At 36.8% G+C, this 13,616-nt stretch overlaps 1 protein-coding gene across 2 annotated transcripts in view; it reads right to left on the bottom strand.

The window, feature by feature from the left end:
• Nucleotides 1–13,616, bottom strand: part of FAF1 (Fas associated factor 1) — a 493,047-nt gene that overhangs the window by 309,482 nt on the left and 169,949 nt on the right. For both annotated transcript variants that reach the window (XM_060140108.1, XM_060140109.1), the window contains one exon: nucleotides 9,428–9,474. In XM_060140108.1, the coding sequence (XP_059996091.1) occupies nucleotides 9,428–9,474 (47 nt within the window). The remainder of the gene's footprint in view (nucleotides 1–9,427; nucleotides 9,475–13,616) is intronic.

Here is a 13,616-nt window from a genome sequence, read left to right as displayed (position 1 = left end):
CTGGGACATATTTGTAATATGTGTATTTTGGAATGCAAATATTTCTCATTGTAGGTCTTGTCAAAAAAGTTTGAAAGTGACTAGCTTAGATCTCACCAGAGTTCAGACACTCTAATCACTGATCCAAAGACAAAAACCTATCCATTCTCCCAGTTGTCAGAGTCAAGGAAAGTAATGTGGGAAGGAAAATATGAGAACAGAGAAAATGTCCAAAGCAGGAAGAATGTCACTGTTTGGAAGCCAAAGTGAGCTTCTAGGTATCTATGAACAGAATGTGTGCAATAATACTTCACATATCTAAATGTTGTCACAACTTCTCAGAACCTAAGAAAAACAGCTAATTAGCAGTTTGGTCACTGACATTGTTTTCTTAACTCCAAATTCATCCTTCTATAGTCTATTCTGTAATGCAGGGGCTAGGATTCTGCAAAATTATATTTTTCCTTTGGCATATGGTTTCCTGATAGACCTTTGTCAAATAGAGGATACTAGGTAGAGATTAGTAGTTAGGAGGAGGGGAGGAAAGACTTCCTTCTTCCTGTTTGCATGCATTTCAATCAGCATCACCCTACAGCTTTCAGTCTCCTGCTTTTTTCAGCACTCTTATAACCAGCTTCTTGTCATTCCCTCTGAGATATCACTAATGGCTGGACAGTATACATTCCACAGAGGTCTGATCTTCAGCTTCAAAAGAGCTCCTCTGAGTTTCAAAGTTCTGTTAATCCCTTTGTTCCCTAGACCTTCAAGCAGTAACTTCCTGAAGCAGTTATTGTATCTAGGTTACTTCAGTTTTACTTTTTTGCTCTTTTAGTCTTCCACACCTGTGTAACCAATCCTACATTAAATTCCCTCTGTTAAAAATACCCTAGTGTGGTTTCATTTTCTTGATAATGGAGGTGCCCCAGGAAACAAAGGATTCAGGAACTGGCTTGATTATGGCCTTGACCTTCAATGCACTGCTGAACTCCTTGCCAATGGAAAATGGGATGCTAGTGATCCAAGCCATGCACTGGCATAATGATTAATTATCATTATTGAAACAAGTGCCAAAGGGAACCAAATGACTATCTGACCTGACCATTATGGTGGTAATAATGACAAGGACTATGAGCAGGCTGCTTCTGACTCTAAAGGAGAGCTTACAGAATAAAATGACACACTTGGGGTTTTTAAATTTCAGTTCAATTCATGGTAAGAAAGTTACAGAGTTTCTGAAGTGGCACTTTAAAAAGAGCTTCTTATTTCTTATAACCACAGGTATGATCTTCCTAAGAATTGGACTCAAAATTTAATTTTGCAGCTTGCATATTTACAGTGAAAGTTGAACATACATACTAAGTCACTTTTGTGAAAGTTAAGGCACTGTTGTGGAAGGAGTGAGAACCTAAGATGTGAAATGGGGATACCTGAGCGGATTCAGGTGAATGTCGGAATCCTGAACCCCTGGAGTGTCTCTGAGCCTCTTCTGTAAGCAGAAACAGCTCCTCCTCCCATGACCGAGATTAGCTTCTTGCTTAAAAACTATGAATACTCTTACCTGAGACAGTTGCCTTGAAGGGGGATGTCTATTCTCAAAACCTACCTCCACCATTCCTTATTACCTATAAAATCAGATGTAGGCATGTTCCAAGAAAATAAGTACAATGTCTTAACTGAGAAAAGACAGCTTATATCCAAAAGTAATTATAATATTTTGATAAATTATATCAGCAAAAACCTAGGGAACAGTTGTAGAAATGAATTTTAAGTGAGTTTGACCAAAAGAGTTTGAATAGGGCCAAATATAATATATTTGCTTAAGCAGTTGTAAGTACTTCTAATAGTTTCCTTGTCAACTGAATGAAACTTGAATCCCAAAGGAGTCTACATTTAATGAGGAGGAAATGCCCAAACTTTCCTGTCAAAATGTAGAAGAAATCCAGATGCTTAGAAAAATATGAATGCTAAAGTGGATTAACCATGTACAACCTGAATATATTATACACATCCTCCTACTACATAATCCATGAGGTCCCAGAGAACACTGCACTAAAGCACTGAAAAATACATTAGTGAGGGAATCTACATCCTTGAAAAACTCTGTAGTGGCTGTCTTCTGTGGGTTGGGAATAACATGGGGAGATGACATCACTGAAAAGGACTCCCTAATAGGCATGAGATGAGATCCCAGAGTGCATAGGTCAAATGGCAGAGTTTAAGAAGAAAAAGGAGGGAGCAATGATGTTACGGACAGCATGGACAAAATGTGGCAATCAGAAGATTTCAACCTGCAGAGACCTTTAGTAGTGCTTTATTGAACATGGTACTTCTAAGAAACAAAATGAAAAGTCAGTTGACTAAAATATTACTTGATCTATAAACAACAGAAACCTAGATCTGGCAGCCTAGATCCTAACTTCCATAACTATAATGGAGGGTCACAGTCACTCCCAGTTGCCAAACACAAAGTCCTTGGTCCCCCAAAGACAATGCAACAGAGCCACATGTGTATTGTAAATTTTCCTCTAAGAATTCCCCTAAGAGACCTGTAGCCATTTACTAGGGGTTTGTGTACTGAAAAAAGGAAAATATCTAGATCTTTAGAAGATTACTAGATGCTAACTCTAATACTAATTCCTGGGGATACAAAAATGGAAGTTATGGTGGTAAATGAGGTTTTGGCCTAAATCCAATCATACAGTGTTCATTCAATCTATTCAACCTACCCTGTAGTTTTTTCCCAGATCCTGATAGATAGCTCATATTGACTTCCTAATTCATGGAATTAGGGTTATTATGTAGGAGGAGACAACAGGAAGCAACTAAACTTGCACAGACTTTTTTTTCCCTCTATTTTAATTTGCAAGCACCATGACAAGCGTTTTGCTTCCTCTCAGCAGGGTAAACAATATACCTTCACTATATTTTCCTGAAGATTATAACAACTCTCTTGCTCTTTGGCATAATAATCTAGCCTGGATAGATCTTGATAACCCAGGTATTCCACAAAACACTATAGTGATGACAATGTAGATTGGTCCTGAAGAGCAAAAGCAGCAAGTACTTGGATGCTTTGCTAAGATACATGCATGCTAGAGATTAGGAGATACACACCACGAAAATTCAGAGGCCTTCACCTTGGTGAAGTTTTGGGGTCCAGGGGTCAGAAGCATATTATGGTACATGGCTGCCTGCTGCACCTTGTACTTTTCATCAGTGCATAAGAGATATCTAAGCTAACTGAGAAAGAAAAAAATTTGGACTGGGAAAGGAAAAAATGGTTATGTATAATATGCTGGTACCAACCAAAAACAGACTGCTGAAACATTACAATCCCAATCAAAGATATCCCTGAAAGACAGTAGTGGAAGAAAAGCCTCCCGGTGGGGAGAACTTAAGGTTGTACCACAGGGTGACCACTTCATTTAGAAGGAGAAATAACCTGAGATACAAATCTACACTGAATCACGGGCAATAGTTAATGGGTTGCCCAGCTGATCAGAACTTGGAAAGAATAAAAAGAAAACTGGCTGACACAGAAGTCTGGGGAAGAGGACTGGAAATGGATCGTTTAGAATGAACACAAAATGTGAATATATGTCATGGGGTAACTGCTATCTACAAGCTATCCACTTAAAAAAAAAAACAAGGCTCTCAATATGGATAAGATGACCTTGTTCTGTTGATGTCAGTTAGCTTATTTCCTTACTACCCCAGGACTACTCAATGCATTAATGTACAATGTGGCCATGTCAATAGGGATAGAGGTTAGGCATAGGCACAACAGCATCAACTTACCCTCACCAAGTCTGAATCTGGCTAAGGAAACTACTGAGTGCCTAAACTGCAAACAACAGAGACCAATATGGAGCCCTCAATACGGCCCCATTCCTCAGGGGTCTGGTAATGGATCATTTCTATAATGGAGGGGGCAGTGATCTGTTCTTACCTAAAAAGACAATTTTCTGAATATGAAATTGACTCACCTGACAGCAATGCTTCTGCCAGCACCACCATTCATGTATTTAGGGAATGCCTTATTGGTCTATGGCTTCCCACACAACACTGGTTCTAACCAAGGAACTCATTTCACAGTAAGAGAAGTGCAGCACTGGTATCACTGGTGTATACCATTACCCAGAAGCAGCTAGCTTGACTGAATAGTGTAATGGTGAAGATAGTTATGCCACAGGTTGGGAGAGAATATCCTCAAAGCTTGGGACTCCACCTTAAAGGATGTGGTATATTCTTTACATCAATGACCAAAACAGTGATATATCTCATATTGCCAGGAAAAAAAATGAGTATGGGAATTAAGTCGTGGTAAGGGTTCCCCTTATTATGCCTAATAACTTACCAAATTTTTGCTTCCTGCAACTTTGGGCTCTGATGGTTCAGAAATCACAGGATGTAATGTTTCCACAGTACTTCCACTGTATTAGAATTTGAGAATGCCACTTGGCCATTTTATACTCCTCATGCTACTGAATCAACTAGCAAAAGAGGAGGTACTAGCTGGTCTTGATTACCAAGGAAAAAAAACCAGGTTGTTGCTATGCAATGGACTATTTTCTAGGGTATGTCCAAAATTAAGAGTTAATGGGGGGCTTCCCTGGTGGCGCAGTGGTTGAGAATCCGCCTGCCAATGCAGGGGACACGGGTTCGTGCCCCGGTCCAGGAAGATCCCACATGCCGCGGAGCGGCTGGGCCCGTGAACCATGGTCGCTGAGCCTGAGCGTCCGGAGCCCGTGCTCCGCAACGGGAGAGGCCACAGTGGTGAGAGGCCCGCGTACCGCAAAAAAAAAAAAGAGTTAATGGGAAACTACAACCAATTTTTTAAAAAGGATAAGTCCACTGAGGATTCTAACTCTTCAAGAATGAATGTTTGAGATGTCCCATGAAGTAGAGAACCTTGACTATCTGAGGCACTGGCAGAGGGAATATAGAATAAATAGTGGAAGAAACTGGTAAATATCAACCATGGCTTTATGATCAGTAACAGAAACAAGGACAGTAACAGCACACGTGTATGCACACAGACACAGACAAAATTCTATTCTTACAGTTTACACACTGATCCTATCAACGTTACCCTAGCAGTAACAACACCGTAACAATGACACCCACTTTGTTTCAGCATCAACCACTGAAGTTAGCTTCTATTTTCTTTCAATACTTCGAAACAAGCCTCTGCATCCTGTCAGAAATACCAGTATCAGCTGAGCAGGACTTCTTTCTCATGTGTCTGGGGCCAAGTTCCTAAGGCCCTTCCTCTGAGCTCCAAAGTTCTGCTAACTTCAACCTCTCCCAAGCTCTTTCCTTTTTTCCTCCAGTACCAGGAGTAACCTTGTGCCCTTTGATGGTCAACAGAGGCCTCTTCTGGGCAGGTCTGCCCTAGAGCAGGCTTCCTGGAGTGGGTACCATGGATATGCCCCATACAGTCCCGGCTCTGCCCACCCTTCTCAGCTTTAAGTCTCCTCCTGCCCTAGGCTCCCTTCCTCATCGACCAGCAGAACCCACCCCCATGTGGGCCTGATGGTCCAGTTGTTTCCTGCAGTCATTATTGCTCTTTCAACCTACTATATATCTGTGTAACTCATTCCCTATATGAAATCCCCTCTTTTGTGAAAGAGGTGCTAGTGTGGTGCTTTTTTTCCCTTTACCAAACCCTAACTCTAGAAGATAGTTTAGTATTTCTAATCAGAGCACACTCTTTGGTATGTTTCTCAGCCAGAAAGAAGATTTTTTTAAAGCTATCTCTTGAAATTTTTCTTATTAGCTATAATTACTCTATTTCGAGATCAACAAAAATAATGAATTTACATTAGTTTTTTTTACTAGCAATCAAAAAAAAAAGAGAGAGAGAGAGAAAAGAGATTACCAGTTAATGAATGATCTTGTCAGTTGTGACTAATGTTCAGTGATATCCAAAGAGTGCAAAGGCATCCAAAACTGTTAACTCAAAAAAAACTTTTTAAGATTTTTCATCTATGAAGACTACCATCCTATAATTTGACCTTCTCACTATTCTTTTTAAGTTAATAATTTAAAAGAAAGAAAAAAAAAGACACTGGGTGGTAAGGCAAACTCTATGGAGAAATCTATTTTAGATCTAAACTTCAATTAAAGGAGTGTTTTTATCCTTGCTCAACTTTCCTCTACAAACCACACAGATCCTTGGAAGACAGTGAACAAAAGCAAAGTAAACAGAAACCCTGCACTTGTTTATTTCAATTTTTAAAAGTCCATCCCATGGTAAAACCTCTAGGTGCAAAAAACATGTGTCTTAAAGATAAATTTGTCTCTAGAAAAAGATCAGATTTTTAAAACGGGTATCTGAAAAGACAATAAATAAAGACTAACTGGCCAAAATGGACATTTTCTAAATCAGAAAACCTCAGCACTTATATATTCTGAAAGCTATTATAATAATGCTCAAGATTTGAAAACAAACCTGTCTTCGCTAGGTTTCCTCAATGAATTAAACAATAGACAAATATACAGTATATCTGTCTGGATCACAAAATAAATGAGTTGACAAATACCACCCACTTAGTCAATGAGTAAAATTACACTATTAATTCATAAAATTTTTATAAAACATAGCATCTACTCTCTACTAATACAAGTAATTCATTAGTGCTCCTTTCTAACAACAGCTTTCTCCAAAAATAATTTTTTAAAAGGCTCTGGACAATATCCTGAATAAATAAAATATTACAACAAGATGTAGTAAATATACATGTACATACTTGATGTTTGTTTATGACTAAATGAATGGTTTAGATTATGACTGCATATTTTTACACTTTATAAATATGCTATATTAGCAATGTATTGTCTAGTGAAATAAGCCTTGGAAGATGAGACGGAAGACTTGCTTACTGACTCATCAACATCATGCTGTATCATCTGAGCCAAGTCACTTCATGCCTTGTTCTCTCTACCTGTAAAATGCCTTTACTTGCTTATTACAAATAATAACTGTTAAAACAAAGCTGTGGAAGAAAGATGTTATATACGTGTATTAAATTTCAACTTCTTTACCCAAAGGAAAAAATCTTAAAAGTTGTGACATGCCTGGGTTACTGACCTTTAAGAGGACAGAGTGACATAAAAGAAAGAGCATGGCTTTTAAAATGAGAAAATCCAGACTTCACCAACTACTATATTTGTGGCCTTCAGTGAATCTATAAATTCTCTAATCTTGAATTTCCTCACCTATGAAATATGAGCATTTATTTCTTAAGGGTTTTAATGGGCATTAATAAAGAAAACTATATCAAATACCTAGCACAGTGCCTTAAGTATTTAAAAAAGTTAGTTTCTTTGCCTTGAACTTATGGGCATGTTAAAAAAACAAATTCCCACTTTTGAATTCACATAAATATCTGATTTCAAGAAAAGCTATAAAGTGCAGAGATTAGGTTCTTCTCCCTCCAAAAATAATTCATATTAAAAAAAAACAACTCTTTTTGGTAGCTCTTCTCTCTGCTAAGGTATAAACTGACAAATTAAGAGTTAGTTGTTTTCACATACTATAATCAACTTACTACAAATATCAAACACACAAAACAAAGATCCTTTTAAACTGCCTACATATACCATTCCTAGCATTGTGTCTTCCACTTTCAGTGTTAAATCTATGAGAAAGTACAAAGAGCCCTCTTTCCTTTCCTCTGGTCAGTAGACATACAAGAGTAATTTTCAGTTCTGTCAAATCCACAGTGATTTCAAAACTAAAGAACAAAGTTAGTAAGGAAATAGTTGAAAACTATTACTTTCTTTTGTGGACATATGATTCATTCCTTTAACAAGCAAACAAAACAAACAAAAACCCACTCTGATGAAAGTTAAACCCCAAATATCATAGTAACCTTATTAGAAATCAATTCCGTACTGAATCTCTAGCTATAAAATATATTAACCAGAAAGTTATCTTCTGTGACAGGAGAAATGGGATGTTTCCAGGGATGAGGGAATTTCTACAGTTCACCCATAGCAAATACTATTAATTGTAAGATATATCCAATTATGTACTCAGAACCTAGCAGCTGAATCCACAAGGGTTTAGCAAGCAAAAATTTTGGCACAAAAAGTGGAATAACATTTACTCAAGAATAAAACTGGAGCCATATTTAGCAGTCTAAAACCTTCTTAACCAAGGAAAAAAATAATCTTGAAGTTTCTGTAATCATCCGGTTTGCTTTCTAGACAAGGGCTTCAATAGAATTGAATGCTTCTGAACCAAAAAAAAAAAAAAAGAAACCCGAACAAACCAACGCAGAAAAATTATTTGGTACAGACTCTGGAAATCAGCCACATTTACTCTGGATGAAATTCTGGCAGTTTTCAAAAAAGAAAAAGTGGAGAATAGGCCTGTTTATCATTGCTTTCACCTAAAAACCATTAATCACTAAGGGTGGTATAGGTACCAAACAGAATTTTTCTTCCTTTCTAAATATACACAGTTTCCTACACAGTACAGCACATTTTGCAGTTCATGGTAAATTTTTTGATGTTTTTGCAACAGCACTTTTCGTCCTTTCCAAAACAACCTCATTCGTAGTCTGCTGTTTCTCTTTGCCTCATCTGCACTTAGCAGATCATGCTTCAGTGACTTAGAAATCCCAGCCACCAAAATTCAAGCCAAAGTTTGAACTGTGGGGGGGGAGGGGGGGACGGCAGGGGGGCGCATATCAAGTAATTAAACCACACTTGTAAGGGAGAATGGTTTTTACCTCCTATGACTTTATAATGTGCTCTTTTAATCCAGAACCAGTCTCCAATTTTAAAAAAAGTTATGAATTTATTTTTAATTTAAGGAATTATTTTGTAACTACTGTAGTTCTCTTGGCATCATCTTCCAATTTTACCTTCTGGCAATGACACAAAACCAGGAAGACTATTCCACATGTTAACACTGTATACTTCAGGTAAAACAGCTCAGTGCTCTGGGAAGTTTCATTATTAAGGACTTACTCAAATTGTTGCAAATTAACATAAATTTAATCTAGAAACAAAAGGGAGAAAAAAAAGAATTTTTTAGTAAGGTTGGAGATAAAGCCTGTATAGTTAGATGATAACCATGCTCTGGAGTTACTGAGGCATGTCTCATTTTCTCACTACTAACAGTTTAAAGGATTCAGTTCCTTCCATCTTATAGATTAGAAGATGACCTTGAAAAGTTTCCTTAAAAATAAAATAAAATCACATTTAAAAGTGGTATCACCCAATCTGAAGTAACATTATACAGTTAGACACTGGAGACTTTAGGAAATTAATATGAGTAATAAAAATGTCTGAAAGAAGAATAACTGTATTAATGAACTTACACATCAAATATCATCACAAAGTGCTCTATCAAAAAGTGAAACCAAAAAAATTAACAACTGTCTTTTTTGCTTTGCTAAATTCTCATTTTACTACTAAGTACCTTACAACATACCTTCTCAGAATGCCATTTTCCTGGGGTATTACACCATTGATAGCTGCCTGCAAACAAAAAACAGAGAAGACATTTAAAGAAACAGAAAAATGCTCAGGGGTGGAGTGGAGTGGGGTGGAAAACACTGTAAAGGAAAATAAGTATACTCTGAAAATTTAAACAAAATAATAAGTGTCTCCTTAGTGATAAAAAATATTCTCCATTAAATGTTTTTCTCCCTCTCTATAATAAAACTGTGTTTTAGATAATTTAAAAAACATACATTTGGCATCTAATATCCCCAAACCTTGAGTCATAAAAAGCTTAATTCCACAGTCCTCATTCAAGCAAAACACCCACAAAACCAATGTTTAAGGGTGTTAAAACAAGTAAAATCAGTACCTTAAAGTAATCTTTTAACATTATTTCCTTCCTCAGATTGAGAGGAGCAAGATATAAAATCACAAATGAAAAATGCCAATAAGAATTTTTAAATTAGCTCAGGAATTAAATTCATTGTGTTGTGTTAAAATCATTATTCTTAAAGAAAAGAATACTTAGAAGGAAAAAATGTATCAAAAGGTCTTTGATAAACACAGGACAATTACATCAGGTTACAAAAGGAGCAGGAGCATCCCTGGGGGAGTCTCCTTACATAAAACATTCCTGAAATTGGTCTCTAAGCTAACAAGTCACCAATTACCTAGAACATAGGTAAACACATTTGCCATGATTTGGACATTTTTGAAGGCTACTAAGCAAACAGGCTGTTACATCCTGGATTGTGGGTACGTCATTACAGGGTAATAGAGAAGATTCTCTGGAGGAAAAAAATGACTCTTCCAACTTTGCCTTTGCATCATAACAACTTCTTCCCTCCCCCTTCCCATCCACATCCACATCAAAATGGGAGGAGGGGGGAAGCTAACACTTGGATGTTTTATCAGCTGCGTGGAGATCAACTGCAAAAAGGAGTTTCTGTATTTTGTGAAACATTAGCTTAAATATATGCCAGAGGTAGGTCAAGTTTACAAAGTTATACTGTTGAATGGAAACAACGTAGAGTGTAAGACACTTGCTATGAATTTTGAAAGTTTTAACGCTCCACTGGCAAAAATCAAAGAAATCCACAGATTATTAAAGACAGTGGATACCATAGAACCCTGACAACTCTGGAGGCTCATAAATCCTTAGAGTCAAGGAAATGCTAAAATCAGTTTTCAAAGCCACAAATTCAATAGAAGCATCCCTGCCTGGTGCCAGGTCAATTATCCCTTTTCTGTTGACAGCAATGGTTCCACATACAAATATCTTCTTTGTTAAAAAATAGAAAATGGTCAGAGAATATTCTATGATGTTGGAAAAGAAACAAAACACCAGAGTTTGGAAAGATTTTGTTCAAATTTTCACTAGGGAATGCCAAGGTATAATGGAAAGAACACTAAGAATTTATAAAGTCCAAAATTTGAATCTAGATTCTCCCATTTATTACTTTGATGACCTTAGTATATATTCTATACTCATTGAACCTCCCTGAGCCTCAGTTTTCTCATCTGTATGAGTAAATACTACATTTTCAGCCAAAATGGCCCTGCCTTTTTGTTCCTTAAAGGCATCAAGTTTTTTGTTTATTTCTTAGGGCCTTTTAAGATACTATATCTGCATGGAATGCCCTTTTCCCTATCCTTTGTCTGGCTGAATCTCAATCATCATAATTGATGTTTTTGTTAGATATACTTTTTCCAAAAATTCTTCTCTGATCAACACCCCCCCCCGCAATAGGTTTACTCTCACAAAGAACCCTGTACTTTTTCTTCATAGCAATTGATAATTACTTATTTGGTGATTATTTGTTTTATGTCTGTCTTTCTCACTAGACTGTAGGCTCCATGATGGAAGAGATGATAACAATTTTGTTCACCACTTTATTCCCGCTGCCTGGCACAATGCCAGCACATAAAAGGTACTCAATAATCATTTGCTAAATGAATGATGCTAGAGGAGTACAAAGAAAAGCAGCACAGTGAAGACTTGCTTAAGGCTCACAGAAAGCTTCCTGGATGAAATAAAGTCTCAACTAAGACTGAAGGGTAAATGAAAAGTAGCAAGATGGGGAAGGGGGCAATACTATTCAGAAGGTACCATGACACACCTCCACTTTCTTTTTTAAATATTTATTTATTTATTTATTTATTTATTTATTTTGGCTGTGCCATGTCTTAGTTGCGGCATGCAGACGCTTAGTTGTGGACTCCTTAGTTGCAGCACGTGCACTCTTAGTTGCGGCATGCATGCGGGATCTAGTTCCCCGACCAGGGCTCGAACCCGGGCCCCCTGCATTGGGAGCACATAGTCTTACCCACTGGACCACCAGGGAAGTCCCCACGCCTTCACTTTCAACCCTTTTCCTCTTCTAAGATCTTATATTATTTTAAATAATGTATTTGCTTTTGGATAGAATGTTAATCCCTGACCTCAACCTTATGTACATAATAAACTCTGTACATAAATAAGTAAAATGTAATTCAGAATGAAGATACAATAAAAGTATGATTTGCTAAAGAAATATAGGATAGGGAGAGTGCTTTTTGACTGTGAGGATTAAGGAAAGTTTCAGAAAAGGGACAGCATTTGATATGGACACTGAATAATAGGTAGATGTAGAAGCAAAGGAAAATTTCAGATGAATTCGACTTTGAACAATGTTAACTTTGAGGTAATAGTAGGATATCATTTGTTGACTTCACAAATATGTACTGCAGTTGACCCTTTTGACCCTTGAACTACACAGGTTTGAACCGCACACAGGTCCACTAATACTCGGTTTGTTGTTGTTGTTTTCAATAAATACATTCGACAGTACTACACAATCCACAGTTAGCTAAATCCGAGGATGCAGAACCACTCGGAGACTTGAGCTTGAGCATCTGTGGATTTTGGTATCCCCAGGGACACCTGGAAGAGATCCCTCATGGATACCGAGGAATGACTGTGAGTGCCAACTATGTACCAAATATACTAATGGACATAACATAGCATGTCTTCTAGCACGGAAAAAAATCCATTCAACAATTAATTTTACTATGAGAAGTTCAGGTAATATCCAAAAGGAGACAAAAAAGTAATTTTAAAAATCAGAGCTAGATTAAGTAAAACACCTGCTTATTTGAAGCCCTAGGAATACTTTAATTCTCTCCCTCCTTTACTCTCTGGTGAAGAAAAGTGAGACAAAGAATCTTGGGGAATTCATATATGTAAAAAAAAGAGAAGAGAAAGCTAAAAACAAAACAAAACAACAAAAATGGAAGGGTTAGATAGGAGGGGAAGGACCAGGAATATGTCACAGAGAGGCAGTGAAAGTACTATAAGGAGGGATTAGACAAAATAAAAAATGTGAAAATGGTCTAATATAATGAGGCCTAAGAAGAGACTGTTAGACATATTTGAAAATGGTTTTAGCAAAAACTATATCATAAAAGGCTAAGAAATACAAGGGAAATAAGAAAGTAAGTAAAAGTGATTCTTGAAACAATATTAAAAGTATAAAGATAGGACCTGCAAGAAGAATGGCTACGATAAGTTTTTGTTTGCCTTTTTTTTAAAGAATAGTGATTTCTTGAGTTCAAAGAGAATTCATGGAAAGGGAAACAATAAAGACTCAAGAAATAAAGGGTAAAATTAAAAGTTTGGTTCAACAAACTTACCAAAGGCCTATTCATTGCCAGGCACCATGCTAGACTTTGGGTATGCCTGGTACCTGATCTAGGGCTCAGGAGAGCACAGATAGAGGGGATACCTTTAGAAAAGAGATTAGATTTAGAAAAACCTAGATTATAGACTAGAAATGATACTGATCACATAAGAACCACATATCATTTGCTAAATGTAAATAATCCCATTGTTAATTTGTTTTTGTTTTCTTGTTTTTCTTTTTTGGCTAGGAAGATATTATATCTCTCATTCTATAAACAGGAATATAATAATAGGGAATGATTAAGTATCTGGCCAAAGAACCAGAGAATAAACACAATATTTCTATTTCTGGGACCGACTCAAACACACTACTGTGGATCTTCAGCAGACTGCAACATATTTAAAAAACAGTATCTTCCCTTGACCTAGTTTATGGTAGTATGAAAATCCATTTTGGTATAACTATTATTGCTTTTATGCTAATTATGTCCATGACATTTTTAATCAGTTAATTTAC

This window comes from Lagenorhynchus albirostris, chromosome 2, assembly GCF_949774975.1.
Source record: "Lagenorhynchus albirostris chromosome 2, mLagAlb1.1, whole genome shotgun sequence".
NCBI classification, from domain to species: domain Eukaryota; kingdom Metazoa; phylum Chordata; class Mammalia; order Artiodactyla; family Delphinidae; genus Lagenorhynchus; species Lagenorhynchus albirostris.
This window is presented reverse-complemented; position numbering and strand designations above follow the sequence as displayed.